General features: G+C 39.3%; 1 protein-coding gene across 3 annotated transcripts in view; it reads left to right on the top strand.

Moving 5' to 3' along the window:
- Positions 1 to 23821, top strand: part of MAPK9 (mitogen-activated protein kinase 9) — a 59352-nt gene that overhangs the window by 7456 nt on the left and 28075 nt on the right. For all 3 annotated transcript variants that reach the window (XM_081231005.1, XM_081231006.1, XM_081231007.1), the window contains exons 2-3: positions 11125 to 11295; positions 23560 to 23689. In XM_081231005.1, coding sequence (XP_081087131.1) covers positions 11174 to 11295; positions 23560 to 23689 — 252 coding nt within the window. In that variant the 5' untranslated portion in view covers positions 11125 to 11173. The remainder of the gene's footprint in view (positions 1 to 11124; positions 11296 to 23559; positions 23690 to 23821) is intronic.

Here is a 23821-nt window from a genome sequence, read left to right as displayed (position 1 = left end):
ACGTTACTAAATAACCAAGAGATAACTGAAGAAATCAAAAAGGAAATCAAAAAATACCTAGAAACAAATGACAACGAAAACACAATGATCCAAAACCTATGGGATGCAGCAAAAGCAGTTCTAAGAGGGAAGTTTATAGCAATACAATCCTACCTCAAGAAACATCTCAAATAAACAACCTAACCTTACACCTAAAGCAATTAGAGAAAGAAGAACAAACAGAACCCAAAGTTAGTAGAAGGAAAGAAATCATAAAAATCAAAGCAGAAATAAATGAAATAGAAACGAAGAAAACAATTGCAAAAAATCAATGAAACTAAAAGCTGGTTCTTTGAGAAGATAAACAAAATTGATAAACCTTTAGCCAGAATCATCAAGAAAAAGAGGGAGAGGACTCAAATCAATAAAATTAGAATTGAAAAAGGAGAAGTTACAGTAGACATCGCAGAAATACAGAGCATCATAAGAGACTACTACAAGCAACTCTACACCAATAAAATGGACAACCTGGAAGAAGTGGACAAATTCTTAGAAAGGTATAACCTTCCAAGACTGAACCAGGAAGAAATAGAAAATATGAACAGACCAATCACAAGTAATGAAATTGAAACTGTGATTAAAAATCTTCCAACAGGGGCTTCCCTGGTGGCACAGTGGTTGAGAGTCCGCCTGCCGATGCAGGGGACACGGGTTCGTGCCCCAGTCTGGGAAGATCCCACATGCCGTGGAGCGGCTGGGCCCGTAAGCCATGGCCGTTGAGCCTGCGCGTCGGAGCCTGTGCTCCACAACGGGAGAGGCCACAACAGTGAGAGGCCCACATACCATAAAAAAAAAAAAAATCTTCCAACAAACAAAAGTCCAGGACCAGATGGCTTCACAGGTGAATTCTATCAAACATTTAGAGAAGAGCTAACACTCATCCTTCTCAAACTCTTCCAAAAAAATGCAGAGGAAGGAACAATCCCAAACTCATTCTATGAGGCCACCATCATCCTGATACCAAAACTAGACTAAGGTACTACAAAAAAAAGAAAATTAAAGACCAATATCACTGATGAATATACATGCAAAAATCCTCAACAAAATACTAGCAAACAGAATCCAACAGCAGTTAAAAGGATCATACACCATGATCAAGTGGGATTTATCCCAGGGCTGCAAGGATTCTTCAATATATGCAAATCAATCAATGTGATACACTATATTAACAAATTAAAGAATAAAAACCATATGATCATCTCAATAGATGCAGAAAAAGCTTTTGACAAAATTCAACACCCATTTATGACAAAATAACTCTCCAGAAAGTGGGCATAGAGGGAACCTACCTCAACATCATAAAGGCCATATAGGACAAACCCACAGCAAACATCATTCTCAATGGTGAAAAACTGAAAGCATTTCCTCTAAGATCAGGAACAAGACAAGGATATCCACTCTCGCCACTTTTATTCAACATAGTTTTGGAAGTCCTAGCGACGGCAATCGGAGAGGAAAAAGAAATAAAAGGACTACTAATTGGAAAAGAAAACTGTCATTGTTTGCAGATGACATGATACTATATGTAGAGAATCCTAAAGATGCCGCCAGAACTCTGCTAGAGCTAATCAATGAATTTGGTAAAGTTGCAGGATACAAAATTAATGCACAGAAATCTCTTGCATTCCTATACACTAACAATGAAAGATCAGAAGGAAATTAAGGAAATAGTCCCATCCACCACTGCAACAAAAAGAGTAAAATACCTAGGAGTAAACCTACCTAAGGAGGTAAAAGACCTGTACTCAGAGAACTGTAAAACACTGATGAAAGAAATCAAAGATGACACAAACAAATGGAGAGATATACCATGTTGCTGGATGGGAAGAATCAATATTGTGAAAATGACTATGCTACCCAAAGCAATCTACAGATTCAATGCAATCCCTATCAAGCTACCACTGGCATTTTTCACAGAACTAGAACAAAAAATTTCACAATTTGTATGGAAACACAAAAGACCCCGAATAGCCAAAGCAATCTTGAGAAAGAAAAACGGAGCTGGAGGAATCAGGCTCCCTGACTCCAGACTATACTACAAAGCTACAGTAATCAAGACAATATGGTACTGGCACAAAAACAGAAATATAGATCAATGGAACAGGATAGAAAGCCCAGAGAGAAACCCACGCACATATGGTCACCTTATCTTTGATAAAGGAGGCAAGAATATACGATGGAGAAAAGACAGCCCGTTCAGTAAGTGGTTCTGGGCAAACTGGACAGCTACATATAAAAGAATGAAATTAGAACACTCCCTAACACCATACACAAAAATAAACTCAAAATGGATTAAAGACCTAAATGTAAGACCAGACACTATGAAACTCTTAGAGGAAAACAGGCAGAATACTCTTTGACTTAAATCACAGCAAGATCTTTTTTGACCCACTTCCTAGATTAATGGAAATAAAAACAAAAGTAAACAAATGGGACCAAATGAAATTTAAAAGCTTTTGCACAGCAAAGGAAACTATAAACAAGACGAAAAGACAACCCTCAGAATGGGAGAAAATATTTGCAAACGAATCAACAAGGATTATTCTCCAAAATATATAAACAGCTCATGCAGCTCAATATTAAAAAAACAAACAACACAATCAAAAAATTGGCAGAGGACCTAAGTAGACATCTCTCCAAAGAAGATATACAGATTGCCAACAAACACATGAAAGGGTGCTCAACATCACTAATTATTAGAGAAATGCAAATCAATACTACAATGAGGTATCACCTCACACCAGTTAGAATGGGCATCATCAGAAAATTTACAAGCAACAAATGCTGGAGAGGGTGTGGAGAAAAGGGAACCCTCTTGCACTGTTGGTGGGAATGTCAATTGATACAGCCACTATGGAGAACAGTATGGAGGTTCCTTAACAAACTAAAAATAGAATTACCATATGACCCAGCAGTCCCACTACTGGGCATATACCCAGAGAAAAACATAAAAAGACACATGCACCTCTATGTTCATTGCAGCACTATTTACAATAGCCAGGTCATTGATGCGACCTAAATGCCCATTGACAGATGAATGGATAAAGAAGATGTGGTACATATGTACAACGGAAGGAACGAAATTGGGTCATTTGTAGAGTCATGGATGGACTTAGAGACTGTCGTACAGAGTGAAGTAAGTCAGAAAGAGGAAAACAAATACCGTGTATTAACACATATGTGGAATCTAGAAAAATGGTACAGATGAACCCGTTTGCAAGACAGAAATAGAGACACAGATGTGGAGAACAAATACATGGACATCAAGGGGGGAAAGCAGGGAGGGGGAGTGATGGTTGTGGGATGAACTGGGAGATTGTGATTGACATATATACACTAAAATAGATAACTAATAAGAACCTGCTGCATAAAAAAAAAATTCAAAAATTTCCTGCAACATCATCTGCCTACCACACCCTAGAATGAAAAGTAAATTCTGTGCATTGCCTCCTGTCTATTGTGTCTTTCAGTGAGGTGCTCACCAGTATTAACCATGTCATCAGCTTTTGCACTTACCAGACTTTAATTCACATTTGCAGAATACAGACATTTGTTAGGATAAGTAGAATGGGTGTCCTAAGGTCAGCTGACGTTGAGACCTTGCCCTGTGCTAGGCACTGTGGTAGTTTTCCTCTGAGGTTGATTCTGCAATTATTCCCATTCTACACATGAGTGTAATTGCTTGCCCAAGTTCACTCACCCAGATAAATGGCAGACCCACTGCTCTCTGACTCCAGAGTCCTCATCTTAACCATTGCACGAAGCTGCCTTACCACATTTACTCTCCCGCTTAGTTTTGCCTTAACATATATTTCCTGGGAACCCACTGTGTACTTAGTAAAGGATTGAGAAATAGATCAGACACATTTTCTGCCCTTGAGGAGCTCACAGGGTAGAAGTAGAGATAGACTTGCAGTGCAAATGAATACATGATGTGGTGCCAAAAAAGGGACATGCCCTGCACAGTTTGAAAGGAAAGCCTATAGAGGAAAACTTGCAGGAGAAGCAGGTGCTTGCACTAGACTTTGGAGGATGAAGTTTGTCCAGGAGAGCAAAAGGGGGAGGGAAGTCATTTCAGGCAGATGGGACAGCTCTGGCAGAGACCTGAGGTATGCAGCAGCTGGGGTCTGCTGCTCCCAGGTGGTTTGATAGTGCCAAAGAGTGGGCCAGAGGCCCTGCAGACCTCCTCTGCTCTTCTAAGAGTTAGAAGTTTACTGTCAAGGCAGTCAGTCACTGCTGAAGGAATTTAAACAGGAGAGCAGTATGATCACTGCATATTTTCAACAAATCTCTTTTAATTCCTTATTTTGAAATAATGACAGATTCACAAGAGGTTGCAAAAATAGTAGAGAGGTCCTGTACACTCTTCACTCAGTTTTCACCAATGGTTGTATATTTATGTAACTATAGTACAATACTAGCATCAGGCAGTTAGCATTGGTACAATGCTTGTACAGTTCTATGTCATTTTTTCACATGTGGAGGTTCATATAATCACCACCATCGCCATCAAGATACAGAACTATTTCATCATCCCAAAGATCTCCCTTGTACTACCCCTTTATAACCACACCACCCACCTTGCCCCTCACCATCCATAACCCCTGGCAACCACTAACCTGTTCTATATCTCTATAATATAGAGAATTTTCATTTTAAGAATATTGTATAAATGGAATTATGTCCTATGGACCTTGTGAAATTGGCTTTTATCACTAAAAATTGTCACTAAAATTTCATAATACCCTTATGACCCACCCAAGTTGTAATGTATATCAGTAGTTCGATCATTTTTATTGCTGGGTGATGGTCCATGGTATTGACATACAGCAATTTGTTAAACCACCCACCCACTGAAGGACATCTGGATTGTTTCCAGTTTTGAACTATTAGAAATACAGCTGCTATAAGCATTCATGTAAAGGTTTTCAAGTGGACAGATCTTTCTTTCTAATGTGGTATGTATACAGTGGTTTGGAGGTATCAGGAATGGAGGCTGGAAGAGCACTTTGGCTATTGGTATGTCTGGGGATCAATGAGGCCTTTACTCACAACACTGGGCATTGGGCATTGGGCCTGGAGATGGGGAGACTGACGACTACAAGGGGCCGGCAGGAAGAATCCTTGCTGGAGTCACTCACGTCCCTGTGAGTGACATAATAACCAAATTCTGTATCATAGTATGTACTGTAACTTAAGAACTGATGTTCAGAAGAATGGCCCTGAGGTGCTGTGAAGTTTTTGGTTATCCAAGAAAGATTAAGTTGTTGTGCTATGCTATTTTTAATACGAATTAAAGTAGGAAAAAAGAACAATTTGATTCAAACTTTCAGCAGCAAGCATTGAAACAAAGAGGGTGATTGTGAAAATCTGCTTTTAATCACAGCAGTCAGTTAATTTAAATATTGAATGTCCTGGGTATTCTGAAACATTAGTGTGATTAAAGGTTTGAGTCTATGGATCGCTGAATTATCTTCATCATCAGAAGAAAGTGTCTTAGTGGGGTGAAGACAACAAGATGAGTTGTGAAGATCTGCGTTATTCTGGCCTGGTCTTGACCAGCCCTTGGACAGTCACTTTCCTTTCTAAATAAAATTAGAGATATTACAGTAGTATATTGGGAAAAACATGAATATAGTAGTCAAATACACCTCAGTTCAGATACAGGCTGTGCCACTTTCCAGCTGAGAATTTGGGCAAGTTCCTTACTGTCTCCGAGTTGTTTCCTCATTTGCAGAGTGAGGACAGTACCACCACCTCACAGGCTGTTAGGAGAAGGTGTATAACTGCGTACTCAGAGCCTGGCCCACTTGCCTTCCTGCCTCCAGTCTCATCTGCCTCAAATCCATTCTCTGTAAAGGTGTCAGAGTGAGTGACCATTTTGCAGCTTTTCATTTAAAAGTGTTTGTTTAGTTTTTAAAATGTGAAATATGTGCATAGTTTTAAAAAAAAGAACAAAGTTATAATGGCAAGAATGAAAGTCTCATTTCCCACTGTTTCTCTGCACTTGCTAGCATATTGCGTGTGTGTGTGTGTGTGTGCATGTGTTTGTGTATTTTTCCATACATTGGCATTTACCGTATGCACTCTTCTTTAACTTGGTTTATTTCCTTATATATCTTAGACATCTTTCCATATCAACGCATAAAGTCCCTGCATTGTTTTTAATGGCTTCATTATACTTTTGTGCCATAATTTATTCAGTCATTCCAAGGGTACTTTTTAAGTTACTTCTAGTTTTTTGCCTGTTACAATCAGTGCTACAGACATCCTTGCACAAATATCTTTGAATATTTGTACACATGTATTTGTCAGATACATTTATAGAATTGTAGTTGCCAGGTTAGGAGTCTTGTGCATTTAAATTTTTTCTTAGGTATTACCTATTTTGCTTCCAAAAAATGTTTTACCAATTTATAGTTCTCACCATCATGTGTGAAAGTACCTGTTTCGTCACACCTAGGTTGATACTTAACTTGCACGCAGGTCTTGCCTCCTCCAGGAAGCCTTCCTTTACGTCCATCTCTCACTCACACATTCCACTTGTTCTCTCGCTCTGCCCTCTGGACACTACTCTGCTGGGCTTCTGCCATGCAACCTGTGCATTCCCCTAGGACACTTTCTACGTGGTGTGATAATTATGCAGTTGGTGGTTTGAGGGAAGGGACTGTCCGATTAGTACCCCATTGACAGCTGCTACCTCATGCTTGGCACACAGGAGGCCGTCAGGAGTTTGTTAGGAGAACTCAGTAAATGGTAGCTGTCATCCCCACAAGACTCAGACTGTATGCTCTCCACTGTTCTTTCCCACTTTAAAATTTTATAACTATGTAAAGCTGTAGTTAGAGCTAATTTTTCTATTTACAAAAATTAATCAGATTTAATATTTATAGTACCTGAATTGCTTATATTTAGAATACTAGAGGTAAAGAAAAAAAATTTTAAAGCATTTCTTACTCTAGGCTCTAAACAGGTAGGAATGTTCCTCCTGCCCAATGTTTATTTATAGAGTGGGTAGATTTTACAGGTCTCCAGTCTTGGAGAAATAGAGATTTTCGATTAGAGCATTTCATTAAACAAGCATTCCTCGAAGCAGCATGGTAAGTGGAGAGAGTGTGGACATGAGCCAGATGCCTTTAGCAAAGGCCGTGCCGATTCCTAACCTCGAGGTACCCACTCAACCACACTTAGGTCTGTAGGAGCAGAGTGTGTTCTTCTAGGAGCTTTTTCAGTGGAAAAATGGTGGGCATTGAACAATGTCGTATGAGAGGGAAGACAGGCCCTCCCTGCTTTTGAGGAGCTCCTGACCTGGCGGAGGGAGGCAGAGGCAGACCTGCAGAAGCTGAGTGACAGTGAACACGGTAGGCACTGGGTCCCACTGCAGGGAACCGAGGTGAGGAACCAGCACCTTCTGGTGAGGGAAGTTAAGGCAGGGACTGCACCTTCAGTGTGTTGGTAATGTGGTTGCATGAAGAATTCTTAACACCTCTCAATTTGTAAATTGTCTTTTGAAACCAGGTTGACGTCCATTTTGTTGAAATACAATCTCAAGAGAGAGTTGATTTCATTAATAGCTAAATTACATGCTTTCTTAGTTTGGTTTGGGGTTCTTTCTCTGGCTCTCATGAAGCCCATGAAGCCCAAGCTTGACAGAGGAGGTGGCTTTGACAGATTCTGTCTTAGGTGATTTTTTTTTCTGCCTAATAGGGGAAACTTATTTTAATTTTAAAATTATTTAAAATCTTGAGATGAAATTATGTTAATTATTGACCTCATAATGTAATGTACTCCCCAAATTCACAAAAGCTAACCTAATACTGTACCAGTCTGAGTACAGGTTACAACAGCTGTAGCAGAGAGAGTTCCAGAGTTGTTCAACAAGGTTGAGATTAATTTGTGCCAATCTCAGTGTGGGCAGGTGGACCAGAATGGGGGCCAGCTCAGTGCCACAAGGTCATTCCAGACTCAGGCTGGTGGGTGACCCTAGCATCTTCCGCATGTGACTTCCATCTCTGGGTCTATGACTGCTGATCCCTCAGCCAACAGCAAGGGAGAAAGATAGATTGAAAGGCAAGCAGCTTTCTGTTTAAAAAAATGATCTGGGAGTAGCATACATCACTTCTGCTCACATCGCATTAGCTAAAGGTTGGTCATCTGGCCACACCTGGCTGCCAGGAAAGTGGCCAGATGTCATCTCTAGTTAGGTAGCCATCTGTCCAGCTGGAACAGGGTGGCTTCTGTTACTAAAATGAAGGGAGGGGTGGATCCTGGAGTAGGTCAGCAGCCTAGGCCTGCCATACTGTCCCTTGGCCACTTCAGACTTAACTTGTCCAAAGCCGAACTTTCCGACTCAGCTATCTCCTGCTTACCTCCAGCTGTTTCACCTTTGTTTCTCCCCATCTACTGCAGGGCAACAAGTCACGTACATTCTTCCTCCGAGCCGTGCATTTCCTTCTTTTCCCCACCTGCCACGATCCTGCCATTTTTGTCAGGTCTGCCTGTTTTGAGTCCTACCCATTCGAATCCAACCCTTTCTCAGCTTCCCGAATGACCTCTCTGAAAAGCAAGTGTGAGCCCATGCCTCTCATGCTTTGATGGCTCCACAGCCCTCAGGCCCAGGCCCAGATGGCTCCGAGCGGCTTCCAGGGCCTAGGGTGATCTGGCCTTGTTTTCTCTCCAGTTTTTTTCCCCCCATGACCCAGCAGAATCAAATCTCAAATGATTTGTCATGCTTAGAATGCACCTCTAGCTCTCTGCACATGCTACTTCTTATCCCCGCACCCTAAACCTCCATCCTTCTGGATTTAGGGCTCTCCTTGCATCCGATCTCTTCTGAGTGTACCCGCAGTGTATGCCCTCTGTAAGCTCGAAACACAGAAGGCAGGTTCTGGCAAAGGACCTGGTCCACAGTGGTGCTCAAGAAATGCTTTATGAATGGCCAGCATTGCTGGTGCATTACAATATGGCCAAGAAATAGCAGGTTGTAGTGGCTCCTGCCTTCTCGCTGAGTCTGTCTCTGATCCTTTGCGTTTTCACCCCACTCATCAAGCTGAGCAGTTCACCATGTCTGAGCAGTCAGTTTGAGTTCTGTGCTTCTACTCTGTCTCTGGCAAAACTATCCAGGGCAAATGCCACCTCCCCCATGAAGCTCTTCTTGTTTTCTGCACCCCTGCTCGTGGGTAGGACCTCTTTTGCCTTTCAGCTTTGTTTCTATTTTGCTTATGGCCCTTACCTCTTTATAACTTATATTACAATGTAGGTAATAGACTCATTCCTCACACTTCTCCCCCAAATAGTGAAGTAGGTGCTGCTTCAAGACCAATACCTGTTTGATCTTGATATATGTCTTCTATATTATTTATCACTTTCTTGTACAAAGGTACCCCGTAAATGTTGAGATGAATTGTCTCAGTCTCTTAAAAACTGTAAATAAATTAGAAAAGGATACTCCTTCAGATGTCAGTAAAATAGAGCAGCATTGTGAGGGAATCATTAGCTACAGTGTTATGGGTCAGATCAGCAGAGGTATATTGAATGGTCACTCTGTCCCAGGGGCCAGGCCCTCCCTGTCCTCCTGTTCTGGGAGTACAGGGTGCCGCCGTGAACAAGACAGACCTGTCCCTCCCCTCTAGAGCTTAGGGCCCCCTTCTCACAGCAGCATGGCTTGGCCAGCTCACTAAGCCTTGGGTCACTCCAGTGTAACACAGGGCTGATAATTCCTGTTGGTCGTTGTGAACAGTGTGTTAGTTTATCTAGTGCAACGCTGACCTCTGAGATGCAATCCCCAGCCAGTGTGCAATGGCTCTTGGTCAAAATGGCTGCTGGTACTACCAGCTGTGCCTCAGCCACTGCCCTGAGAATGGTAAAACATGAAGCAACAGTCAGTTGGAGAAACTATTCACTTGATTTAAATTCTTTGTTCAGTCTTGTTGTTAATCAATTTCCATGTTTAATGGAAGTCCTAGACATCATTGTGTTGAAACACATATCGTCACTCCAAAAAACTCAGTGGGTAGATATTAAATATTAGGTGTTAGAACAAACAAGCAGGAATTTGGGGAAGCTGTAGAATAAAATTTAAATTCTGTGTTTGTAAACAGTGTAGAATATTTACCTAAATGATTCTATTGTTGGCTTTTTAATTTTTAAGAAATGACCAATATAAATAGCTTGCTAACTTTTGAATAAATATTATCAGACAAGAGCTAGGGAACGGAGTAAAGGTAGCTGCCTGCCGATTTCTGTTTGCTTTGTTTTCTGTATAAAATCATACAGGCTCCTGCAGCGTAGGAATCTCAGCCTACTGTCTAAACCACAGAAAGGCCGCTCTGGGGCTGCCAGTTTATACTCATGCCTTGTGGATAACATAGCGTCCATGTTATTGACTGTAGCTTATGACAGAGTTCTCTGTCTATGGCTGTCTGTATTGAAGCTAGTGATGTAGGGTTTGGGGAATGTAGGCCGGCTCCGGGACCACCTCACAAGGTAGGAGCGCACTCACGAGCATCCACGGCACACACAGGTGTCACCAGGCCTCCAACACCCTGTTGTTCCTTAACTTAGCACTTTTACAATCACTTTGGCATCAGACTTGCTTTCTGGTTCATCACTTTAACCTGAATTTGTGGACACAGCAGAAGACTGGTCCATTTGTTTCTCCGCATGAATGAATTGTAGACATGTTCATTTTGCAGCATCTCCAGAGTGCCTCCATATCTGGTTGAGACAGCACGGTGTAATCTGGTCCCACAGGAAGCAATCTGATGAGAATCACATAGTGATGTAGTCTTGTCATGGCTAATAAAAATGTACAAATTCTTTTCTCCAAAGGTTGTTATTTCCTAATCCAATCCCTTAAGATGTGGTCATGCAGGGTCTCAGAATTCCTTCCTTTCATGATAATCTTGTACCATTAAAATGTCTTTGCATTTTTTGCATGTTGCTTAAGTTCAGAACTTGGTCTAACTGAGTTTACCAACTTACAGCCACATTGTCTTATATACCAATAAATCTGAAACACTATTAAGTGAGCTATGCATGTATAATTTCAGTAAGAATGCATGTTCATTCTGTTTCTCTTTCAAGGAATCTGACGACTGTACCAGCTCTTCGGAATATTATATGACACTGCATCATGAGTGACAGTAAATGTGATAGTCAGTTTTACAGTGTACAAGTGGCAGACTCAACTTTCACTGTCCTAAAACGTTACCAGCAGTTGAAACCAATTGGCTCTGGAGCCCAAGGAATTGTCTGGTAAGTATGGTCTGTTTCAGTAGTGTAGATTGAGTTTTTGTTGTAATAAAAACTTAATAGATCTAAGTCGTCAGAATGTAGAAACACTGATGATAAAAATACCCTTTTCTTTGCTATAGGTTTATAAGCTAAATTGAATCAACCTCTTGCTTTAGTTACATATAGTCAGATTGTAGGATACAAGCTCAAATTCTTAGAATGCTGCGTAAATTTAAATAGGTAGCAATTTTTCTTTTTTCTTTGTTTCTTTTCTCTTTTTTTTCTTTTCCATTCCCCCTGTCATTATGATATTAGAGTAATAGGTATGACAGTGAGTTGTAACAGAAATTTGGAGTTTTATTCATTTCTTCATCCTGGCCACCTTTCCCCCCTCCCCCTTTTACTCCCAATCACTCCTATTCATTTCTAGGCGCCGTCATTGCAGTGCCTTGCCCTTCATTGGCAGGATGAGGCCAGTCAGTGTCATTATCACCCCATGGATTAACCAGGAAGGGATGCCGTATGAGGGGTTGGGCTGGCCGTCTCTTCCTTGGTGTCTCACTTCAACTATGTGTCCAGCCCAGAACGTCAGAACCGTTGGTCTGACCCTGAACCTTAGTCTCTTGCTTGGTAAGACAGTCAGCTGCCGCGACATCACTGGCCAGCTAAAGGTAAAGTTTTTCACATGTTTTCTAGACTACAGTTATCAGCACTTCCCAAGCTTTTTATCCCTTAGTTTTTTGGCAAAATCTTTTCTTCTTTTTTTGGTTAGTAAAAACAAGATTGTCTTTGCATCTAAAAGGAACTGTGGTAAAGCTAAACACCCAATGATTACAGCTTGTAGGTAAAGGGGATTCAAGATAAAAGAGAACTCTTGTATGGTCTGGTAGGAGAGTTTATATTTTTATTAGAGATGTTGAGTTTAGAGAATCTGCATCACTGGTTAGTAATTGATCCTCTGTTGTAGAGATATGTGATCAGGGAAGTTAGTTGTTTTATTCGGCTTAGGTAGTTAGAGGCCCTGGAAGCTGAGAGGAGATGGTAGTTCAGAGATTCCCAGAAAAACTAATGAGGGGGAAGGGGCTGTTTGGAAGGAATGCCTGGCTTGCATCTAAAATAGTGGTGATCTTAACTTCCAATTGATAACATGCTATATTGATACTTAAATCCAGTGTGCCAGGAAAGTTTTAAAGTGAATGGATGGTTCATATTAGGATACTTTGATGTTAATAAAAAGTTCTAGACAGTAAAATATTCTTTTGATTTATAACCCATCTCTTATTTGGAATTGGATGGTAATTTGGCATAGGGAATTAAGCAAGACTGATATCAAGGACATTTAATGTAATAACCACATTAAGAGCTTGATTAGAAATTCATGATTAATTGTATAATGGAGAGCTTTACAAGGGTTATACAGTTAAAATTAATGACTTCATTACAGCATGGTAAATGACAATAAAATTACATGCTACTTTAAAAAATACTGTTTTTCAGAGATTAGTTTTGATTTCCAGTTTTCATATACTACTTCCCATCTTTGTTTTTTAAAGAAGTGTTTAATAATGAAATTACTCATTATGGGTGTATATTTTTCATTAAAAAAATTCTAATTTTGAAATGAAAGTTCCCAAATAAACAGTTATAAGCTAAACCTCCTCTGGTAAAAGCAGTGGTAGAATTATAGGATGGAAAGTTCTGAATTTTTAAAGAATTTTAAACACTAAGAGTCCAGAAATAAACCCATACATCTGTGGCCAGTTGATTTTCAAAAAGGGTGCCAAGGTTATTCAATGGGGAAAGAACAGTCTCTTCAACAAATGGTGCTGGGACAACTGGATACCCACATGCAAAAGAATGAAGTTGGACTCCTACCTCACATCATGTAAAAGGTTAATTCAAAACTGATCAATGACCTAAATATAAGAGTTAAAACCATAAAACTCTTAGAAGAAAACAAAGGGGGAAGCTTCATGACTTTGAATTCTTAGAAATGACATCAAAAGCATGAGCAACAAAAGAAGAAATTGGACTTTATCAAAATTAAAAATTTTTGTGTATCAAAGAACACTGTCAAGAGAGTAAAAAAACAACCCACAAATGGGAAAATATTTGCAAATCGCGTATCTGGTAAGAGTCTAATATTCAGAATATAAAGAACTCCTACAACTCAACAGCAAACAGACAAACAACCCAATTTATTTATTTATTTATTTTTAGGTAAAAGCATCTTTTTTTTTTTTAAATTGAAGTATAGTTGCTTTACAATGTTGTGTTAGTTTCTGCTGTATAACAAAGTGAATCAGCTATACGTATACATACATCCCCTCCTTTTTGGATTTTCCTTCTCATTTAGGTCACCACAGAGCACTGAGTAGAGTTCCCTGTGCTATACAGTAGGTTCTCATCAAACAACCCAATTAAAAAAAAAAAAAAAGCAGGCAAAGACTTGAATAGACATTTCCCCAAAGAAGATTTATGGCCAATAAACATATGAAAAGGTGCTCATTGTTAGTCATTTGGGAAATGCAAATCAAAACCACAATGAGGTACTACTTCATACCCACTAGGTGGCCATAATCAACAAAATGGAAAATAACAAAGGTTGGCAGGGATGTGAAGAAATTACAACCCTCCTACATTGCCAGTGAGAATGTAAAATGGTGCAGCCACTTGTGTAAAACAGTTTGACAGTTCCTCAACAAGTTAAACGTAGAATTATTACATGACCCAGTAAATACCCCTAGATATATTCCCAAAAGAATTAAAAACAGGTGTTCAAAAAAGACTTGTATACAAATGTTCATAGCAGCACTATTCTCAATAGCCAAAAGGTGGAAACAGCCCAAATGTCCATCAATAAATGAATGGATACACAAGCTGTGTTTTATACATACATGGAATATTATTCATAAGAAAAAATGAAGCACTGATATATGCTACAACATAGATGATCCTCAGAAACATGCTAAGTGAAAGAAGCCAAACATAAAAGGTAGTATTATTATATGAGTCCATTTATGTGAAATATCCAAAGTAGGTAAATCCATAGAGAAAGATGCAGATTGGTGGTAACAAGGGCATGGGGGAGAGAGGAATGGGGAGCAACTTCATAATGGGTATGGAGTTTCCTTTTGGGGTGATGAAAATCTTTTGGGGTTACTTAAAGGTGGTGATTGCACAACACTGTGAATGTGCTAAATGCTACTGAATTGTTCACTTTAAAATGGTTCATTTTATGTTTATGTGAATCCCCCCTTAATAAAAATTTTTTTGAAAAAAAATATAAACTGAAAGGTGCCTTAACTTAAGGATATTTGTCATTTTTAATGGATATTTTACCCCTGATACTACAGTATTATATGTAATATTTTCATGTTATATTATGCATTAAAATATGTTGTCATTTTCTTGTAACTTAAGTTATATATTGCTATAATCTTAACTGTACTTTCACTTAACTCTTAGTATTTTCATTTAAATAATTTTATGACAATTTTATTAACATTTGTAGGAGCAACTTTCACCTCACATACATGTAGAGGCTAAAATTTTAACACCATCCTAAATTTCACATCTTGCAAACCCCCATTTCCATAGCCTGAATTTTGATTTTAAGGAAGGATCAAAAACTGGGTTTCACCCTTTTCTGCTCAAGAAGGAAGTCTTTGAACTGATTAAAATAGCTCTTAATGAGCCTCTTGCACAGCTAACAGTTTATTTTGTGATCTTTGATGTAATTATTCACTTAACTTTGTAACCCAAGCCAGTTGTTCATTACCAAATCAAAACCTTTTAGTTGGGTTAACTTTACTGATGCATGGAAAAGAGGTTAGTTAACTTGATTCAGATTATTGATGGTTTCTTTTAGAAATGTTTGTGCAATTATGAAAATTATTCTTAGATTTCTGGGATGTTTTCTTTTGGCTTTTAGACGAGGTGCCGTCACGAGAGCTGGGCCTAGATGGTTGGAGACCTGGTTTCCATTATTACTTTACTACTACTTTCTACCAGAGCCTGTGCTGGCTTCCTCTCAGCCGGGAAGGTGGGTGACTGCTCCTCACCTTCCTTCTAGGCTTGAGGCTTCGTGGTCCCATTGAACTGCAGCAGTGGTGGTGCAGGCAATGGTAGTCCCAGACTGACAAGAGAGAAACTTTTCCCGTGATACTTCCCCCACATGTCTTCAGAGGATTTTTTCCTGGCTCTGTTTTGCACAGAGTCTTGGATATTGGTATTATGCTTTAAGGTCCTTAAAAGACAAGTGTTCTTTTTATATGAGGTTCAAGGAGAGGATCTTTTACCTTGTTCTGCTGTGTAGATAGAGCAAGAAACTATGAATGGTGCCAGTCAGACTCCTTTCTTCCTCATCAGTGATGGAAGGGCTTGAGTATACCCACCATCAAGCCCTAACTTTTAGATAACTTCTTACCTCCAATGGTCCCTTCTCTGCAAATATGACAGGTTCTTTCCCACGCCCATCACTTTTGTCCCCGCTGCATCTCCTCGTTGGAGTCTCCTTTGAAACCCTGCTCTTCTGTCCCTGTCCTGACACTATCCCTGATCTTTTGAGACTTATCTATGGAACTTCAGATAATCTCAGCTCATGCTTCGAATAGAGCCTTCTCTCTGATCGAACCAAAGAGTGTGTGATTGGTTTGATTGACGCACATGCGCGTGCGCACACACACACACACACACACTCCAGAACTGTAAGATAATATGTGTTTTAAATCAGTAAATCTGTGCTAATTTGTAATAGCAACAATAGGAAACTAATATACATGTGTTTTTACATTTTTGAGAAGTAAAATATCATAGCAATAATGCATTGTTTACAAAACTTGTTAATCATCTATTTAAACTAGAGCTTGATAAAGATATAGGGACAGGTGTGCAGGTACACCAAAGTGCAGGTATTGTTACAGGATTAAAAGGAGGAGCTGGGATCCAAATAAAATATTCTGACTCCGAATTTTGAATTGTTTTTACAGTTGTCTGATTTATTTGTTTCTATGTTTTTGTTGTTCATTAAAACTGTTAGTAAAATAATTAAGTTTTAAAATGTTTATCATTTGAAGTATTTATAAAATTAAGTTATTAGTAGAATTAAGTAATTCAAGGTTTTAAAGCTCTACGGGGAAAATGTGTGTACATTTCTTTCATATATATATATATTCACTTTTTCTCTCTCCTTCTAAAATCTCAAGTTCTTTAACCAAAGTAGTGAGGACTGTTTGTTTTACGAAACAGTTCTACGAAGTGCTTAACTTTTTTTTTTTTGCTTTTATTAAAAAAATTTTTAATTGAAATATAGTTGATTTACAATGTTGTTAATTTTTGCTGTACAGCAAAATGGTTCAGTTATATGTATATATGCATTCTTTTTTTAAAATATTCTTTTCCATTATGGTTTATAGTACAATATTGAATATAGTTCCCTGTGCTATACAGTTGGACCTTGTCATTTATCTATTCTAACATATAATAGTTTGCATCTGCTAACCCCAAATTCCCAGTCCATCCCTCTCTCACCTCTCTCCGCCTTGGCAATCGCAAGTCTGTTCTCTATGTCTATGAGTCTGTTTCTGTTTCATAAAGGTTCATTTGTGTCATATTTTAGATTCCACATATAAGTGATATCATATGGTATTTGTCTTTCTCTTTTTGACTTACTTCACTTAGTATGATAATCTCATTCCATCCACGTTGCTGCAAATGGCATTATTTCATTCTTTTTTATGGCTGAGTAGTATTCCATTGTATATATGTCCCACATCCTCTTTATCCTTTCATCTGTAGATGGACATTTACATTGTTTCCATGTCTTGGCTATTGTGAATAGTGCTGCTATGAACATAGGGGTGCATGTATCTTTTTGAATTATAATTTTCTCTTTATATATACCCAGGAGTGGGATTGCTGGATCATATGGTAGCTCTATTTTTAGTTTTTTGAGGAACCTCCATAGTGTTCTCCATAGTGGCTGCACCAGCTTACATTCCCACCAACAGTGTAGGAGGGTTCCCCTTCTCAACACCCTCTCCAGCATTTGTTATTTGTAGACTTTTTATGTATATATATATATAAATTTATTTATTTATTTATGGCTGCATTGGGTCTTCATTGCTGCGTGCAGGTTTTCTCCAGTTGCGGCGAGCAGGGGCTGCTCTTCGTTGTGGTGTGTGGGCTTCTCATTGTGGTGGCTTCTCTTGTTGTGGAGCACGGGCTCTAGGCGGGTGGGCTCAGTAGTTGGGGTTCGCGAGCTCTAGAGCGCAGGCTCAGTAGTTGTGGTGCAGTGGCTCAGTTGCTCCGCAGCATGTGGGATCTTCCCGGACCAGGGCTTGAACCCGTGTCCCCTGCATTGGCAGGCAGATTCCTAACCGCTGTGCCTCCAGGGAAGTCCCTTGTAGACTTTTTAATGATGGCCATTCTGACTGGTATGAGGTGGTACCTCATTGTAGCTTTGATTTGCATTTCTCTAATAATCAACAATGTTGAGCATCTTTTATGAAGTGTTTTTTTAAAAAAAGTGTAATATTAGATCTGACAATGCTTAGAAGTGACAGTTACAACCTTAACATGAAATGGTTGGTATAGCTCTTACTCCTTCTTGCTTCCTCTAGTTTTGTACAAGTATGAATGTTGGCCTGTTTTATACTGTTTTGTTTTCTATTAGTATATATAAATAACCATAATGTCCACAACAAAATTTTTATGATAAAGAAGATATAGGCTATAAGGCATAGGAAGGCTATGATTCAGGAGAATTGACTTCTAAGTCTAGCTCAGATCCTCATAGCAGTAGTTCTTAGTGACCTTGGGCAAATCATTGTGTCTTCATAGTTACACCTCTAAAATGTATAGTTTGGAACTTCTAATTTAAGATGGTGGGTCAGACACCTAAACAAAGAGACAGGAGAGCAGTAATCAGTGGATATGAGAGCATTTAACAAGTTTCTGCAGAGGAAGTGAGAATAAGTAGATAAGACATTTGCCACAAAGAAGAGAACCTATCTATAGTAGAACTCCAAAGAGGCTGTGAGTATACAGATGCCAGATACAAAAAACGAAGATGAAACGATGGCTAGAAGCAGGGATGTTAATTAAAAGTGTGTCTATGAAACAGTTTTGCTAGTTGGCTCCCAATGTTCCCACCCCCACCCCCATGCTCAGCATTTGCCCCTAGAGAGTAAGTAAATGAAGAATTATTAGGCCAGTATCTGGGGAAGGAGAAGCCTAGTAAGAGGAGCCCAGGATTTGGGGTGTTCTTTCCCTTGAGGGCATTTGAAAATTCTGGAGTGGGCAGCTGAGAGACTTAGAGTCCTTTGGACTGCTTTGTGGGACTATAGGAGACAGGGATTGGAGTCCAGGGCCCTCTAAAGGGGCTTAGTGAACTTCCTTTGCTTTAACTGGGTCCAATAAAGGGCTGCATCCTAGAAGTAAGGATGAACCAAAAAGAAACCGGCCCTTGCAGGAACTGCCACTTAGCTTCACATCATCTCATTTGCTGAACCCAAAGTGAGGTGAGCCCAAATTGCTAGTGCCCCCAGGTAACCAGCAGAAATAAATGTAAATTCTACCTGGAGGAAGATAGCGTCATACTGGATATCAAATTATTTCTAGATAGCAAACAGTTTTGCAAGTTCAAGGTGCAACACGTAATCAGAAATAACTAGTCACACAAGGAGATTGGACAACATTCACAAAATCCAGCACAAACAACAGAGAAAAGAAACAGATCCACAGGGGTTATTGGCATTATTGGATCCAGACTTCCAAAGAGTTATGATGTTATGTTCCAGATGATAAAAGACAGTATGAAAAATTTTTGGTGGAAAATGAAAACTTAAAAAAACTAAATAGAAATTATAGAACTATAAGACATAGTAATTAAATTATGAAGTTAATGGGTGGGTTTAAAAGCATATTAGATATAACTGAAGAGAGAATTGTGATCTGAAAGATAGGTGAGGAAAAAAGTATCCAGAAAGAAGCCTGGGGAGACAAAAGGGTAGAAAAATATAGAAGAGAGGATGTATTTGTTTTCTGTTGCCACATAACAAATTACCATAAACTTAGTGGTTTAAAGCAAAACAACAACCATTTATAATTTCGTAGTTCTGTAGGTCAGAAATCTGGGTGGGCTTCCCTGGGTTCTCTGCTTGGCATTTCACAAGGCTGAAATCAAGGTGTCACTGGACTGGGCTCTTATTATCTGGAGGCTCTGGGGAAGAATTTGCTTTCAAGTGCATTCAGGTTCTTGGCAGAACCCAGTTCCTTGCAGCTGTAGGTCAGAGGTCTCCATTCCATTCCCTTGCTCTCTATCAGCCAGGGGCCACTCTGCTCCTAGAGGCTCCCACATTCCTTCTAATATGACCCCCCTTCCATCTTAAAGGCCACAACATGTCTAGTCCTTCTCAGGATTCAGATCTCTCTGACAGTCCCCTCTTCCCACCAGCCAAAACAAACTCTGCTTCTAAAGGGCTCTTGTGATTGGATTAGTGCCCCCCCCACCCCTTCCCTTGTGATCTCCCTTTTGTTAAACTTGGCCCTCTTGCAGGACATAGGGTCGATATACTACAAAAATATCAAATGCCTAGAAAACAGTTTGGCATTATCTACTAAAATAAACTATATGTAATACCACTTTTAGCTATCTACTCGTCAGAAATGCATGCCCAGAACCATGTACAAGAATGTTTATGACCATGTTTTTTGCTTGCAAACTGAAAACAACCAATGTATCTATCAACATTATGTCATATAATCATAACAAAGGAATATTATAGCGATGACACAGAATGAGTTATAGCTTCACACAACAACGGATGTACCTCACAAATATAATGTTGAGTGAAAGAAGTCAGACATAGACAGTTTCAAAAACCAGGCAAAAATAAATGATGCAGGGGCTTGAAGATACATGTTTAGCTGGTAAAAGCAAGGAAGTGATTATCATAAAAGTCAGAAGTAGGGGACTTCCCTGGTAGTCCAGTGGCTAAGACTCCGTGCTCCCAATGCAGGGGGCCCAGGTTCGATCCCTGGTCAGGGAACTAGATCCCACATGCCACAAGTAAAAGATCCTGCATGCCGCAATGAAGATTGAAGATCCTGCGTGCAGCAGCTAAGACCCAGCACAGCCAAATAAATTTTTTTTTTAATTATACTATAAAAAAAAGTCAGAAGTAGTTATCGTCTTTGGGGGGCAGGAAGGATAGTGATTAGTTGGGGGGGAGCGCTTTGGGGTTGTTGACAAAACATGGTTCTTTGTAATAAATCATTGAGATGAGGAACAAAAAAGGAAGCAAAAGAATGAATACCAGGCAGGCATACGCCTTCTCACCAACAACACTCAGCTTTGGAAATCATTGGAGCTCTGAGAGAAAATTGATTTCGAGCTTAGAAGACAAACTTATCAGTCAAGGATAAAGGAAGAGTAAGGTAATTTATCTTCCATGCCCTTTTTTCTGAGGAAATTCCTTGAGAATGTACTCCAACAAGAAGGAATACAAGAATGTGTAACACCAGAAGCAGTGGAAGGCAGAGAAAAGAAATCCCAGGGCGATAGGTACACATCAGGCCTTGAAACCGCAAGAAAAATGTCTTCCCCCAAAATGGAATAGATTCCAAACAATAGATAATGTGAGTAAGAAGGTAAGAAGTACTAGTGGCAGGCTCTAAAGAGGTATATTTGTCTTCTCTTACTAAGGAAAAAAAAAGCTTATTAGAAACTTGTGGTAGAAAAGTTAGAAAAAGTCATGATCTAAGAATAAAACAAATTTAAAGCGGCATGATGTTTGAGAACTTATGGAATGTTAGAAGAGAATCCATTTAACCTTAATGCTGGAAACAATCACATTCTCTTATGAGTGGCAAGGGTCATGTGATCTTTAGAAATGAAATGTAATCCTCGCTCTGAAATTAGTAATGTTTACATGTGTGCACATACATACATACACTCTGCAAGTTGATTTTCAACTTTTAGATACATCCTAAGGAAGAAACACAGAAGATTTAATTACAGAGATTGGAAGATGTGTTATTAAACTTGACCACTTAAGACAGAAATTGGAGGAGAAGAGATGAGAGAGCTGGAGGAAAAAGGAGACGAAGTGTAATATTCTCATTCTACATAGTGAGGAGCAGGAGGTTCCTTTGAAAGTTGATGCAACAAGTTTAGGCATGTTATTTAAAGTTACAAGGGTGACCAAGAGAAAAGTTAAAAATAACATGAGAGGGCTTCCCTAGTGGCGCAGTGGTTAAGAGTCCACCTGCCGATGCAGGGGACACGGGTTCGTGCCCCGGTCCGGGAAGATCCCACATGCCGCAGAGCGGCTGGGCCCGTGAGCCATGGCCTCTGAGCCTGCGCATCCGGAGCCTGTGCACCGCAACGGGAGAGGCCACAACAGTGAGAGGCCTGCGTACTGCAAAATAAAATAAAATAACATGAGAACCAAAAACTAGGAGGAGTTGGGGGTTTCAACTAAGTGACTAAATCCTCAGTTTTCATAATAGGGAGCAAATAGCTAATTTCTGAAGTTGATAAATGAGGAAATAGTGATAAAAGTATATTCTTTGGAGTTGAGATATTACTAAAAGAAGTAAAGCCAGGAATAACTGAAGGTAGCTCCTCCTGGAGTTGGAACTAGGAATGGGGAAGCATGAGTCCGCTCAGATATTCAGAATTGGTCCATTTGGCTCATTGGACAAAAACTTTTGAGACCAAAAAAGGTGTGTCTGTTTTTAAATTCTCAAGACTGAGAAATATATATATATATAAGTACAAATCACATGTGTATGTATTAATTAATGATTTGTTTCACAAATAGATTTATTTTTAACATTTTATAATCCATATGAATATTACATTTGCATATGGGCATGTGATTTTAATTAATTTATTTATTTTCTTTATTATTTTTTTAGCTCCATCATGTCCTAGTTGTGGCACGCAGGGCCTTCATTGAGGCATGTGGGATCTTTCCTTGTGGCATGTGGGCTTCTCTCTACTTGTGGCCCATAGGCTCCAGAGCGCGTGGGCTCTGCAGTTTGCGGCACATGAGCTCAGTAGTTGCGGCACACAGGCTTAGTTGCCCCACAGCATGTGGGATCTTAGTTCCCCAACCAGGGATCGAACCCAAGTCCCCTGAATTGGAAGGCGGATTCTTTACCACTGGACCACCAGGGAAGTCCCTGGGCATGTGATTTTACATCTGTGTATACATGAACACATAATGTGAACTGAATTTAAAAAAAAGTAATTCCAAAGTAACATGAAGCTTCTAATAATTCTTAACCAAATGCTACAGCAGACAGCCTTCAATTTAAAAAAAGTTAAAATTGAATTAAGTTTGGGTTTTTTGGCAAAAAAAATTAATAGAAGTGAATAATGTAAACAGTGTTATAAACTGAATAGAATAAATAAATAGAAACAGTATTTTAAATGGTGCTTAGGTTCTCAGATGGTCTTTAGCAGCTTTTAACCCCTGATGAGGAGCCAAAAGGTAACAGTGACAGCAATCATACTGTTAGCGCTAGCTTGAAACTAGTACAGAAGGTACTCAATTTTTCCTATCTATTTTCTGGAGGAAAATCAATCATAAACTTCAGCTGGGAACTTGAGATTCTGGAAACACAGCTCCTAGAATATTTTATTTCTTACCATAGTAGTATGAGGAGGTATTTCTAGCAGAATTTTATGGATAGCAATTGCTTATGTTAGGGATTTTGTATCTTGGGGATTTACCATGAAGTGAGATTTTGGCTTCTGTTTTCCTTTTAGATTCTTATATCTGGGAAAAACACAATCAATCAAAACTTAGATTTATTATATCCATCTCATGAGTTCAAACCATCTTCTCCCCTGTGATACTCCAAAATATACTTATATTTCATTCTGTGATACCAGTGACTTTTTTTCAACTTGTTGGCATATTTAAACTGAAGATTTTGTTTCCTGAGCAGTCTTACATGCTCTCTATTAAATTACTTGGTTCTGAACATAGTAATCTCAACTAATATAATGAGACGTCCATGTGCGAAGGATTGCTGAATCCCATCCTAGCTTCAGCTGCCATGGTGGCGCCTCTGCGGAGGAGTCCGTTCGTCCTGCACTCTTAGCCAACTCACCTTGCTCTTAATGTGCAGGAGTACCAGAGTGGAAGCAAGCAGATTTTTCCTTATTTGTTATTCATTTAAACAGATAATACATTGAATGTACATTCTGCATTGCTGTCTATTCCAAGATCATCCTAATGGGTTGCCTATTACATTTCTTAATTATAGTGCTGCTTTTGATACAGTTCTTGGGATAAATGTTGCAGTCAAGAAACTAAGCCGTCCTTTTCAGAATCAGACTCATGCAAAGAGAGCTTATCGTGAACTTGTCCTCTTAAAATGTGTCAATCATAAAAATGTAAGTTATGTCTATGTTTCCTCTAATAAATACTTTAACGTTGTCAATGCTGTCATAATCATCTGGGTCTTTGGAGATACAATGAGCTTAGACCTAGGGTAAACTAGTGATAAAAATACTATTTAAATGGTT

Source organism: Mesoplodon bidens, assembly GCF_964165515.1.
Source record: "Mesoplodon bidens genome assembly, chromosome: 4".
Lineage (NCBI taxonomy): Eukaryota > Metazoa > Chordata > Mammalia > Artiodactyla > Ziphiidae > Mesoplodon > Mesoplodon bidens.
This window is presented reverse-complemented; position numbering and strand designations above follow the sequence as displayed.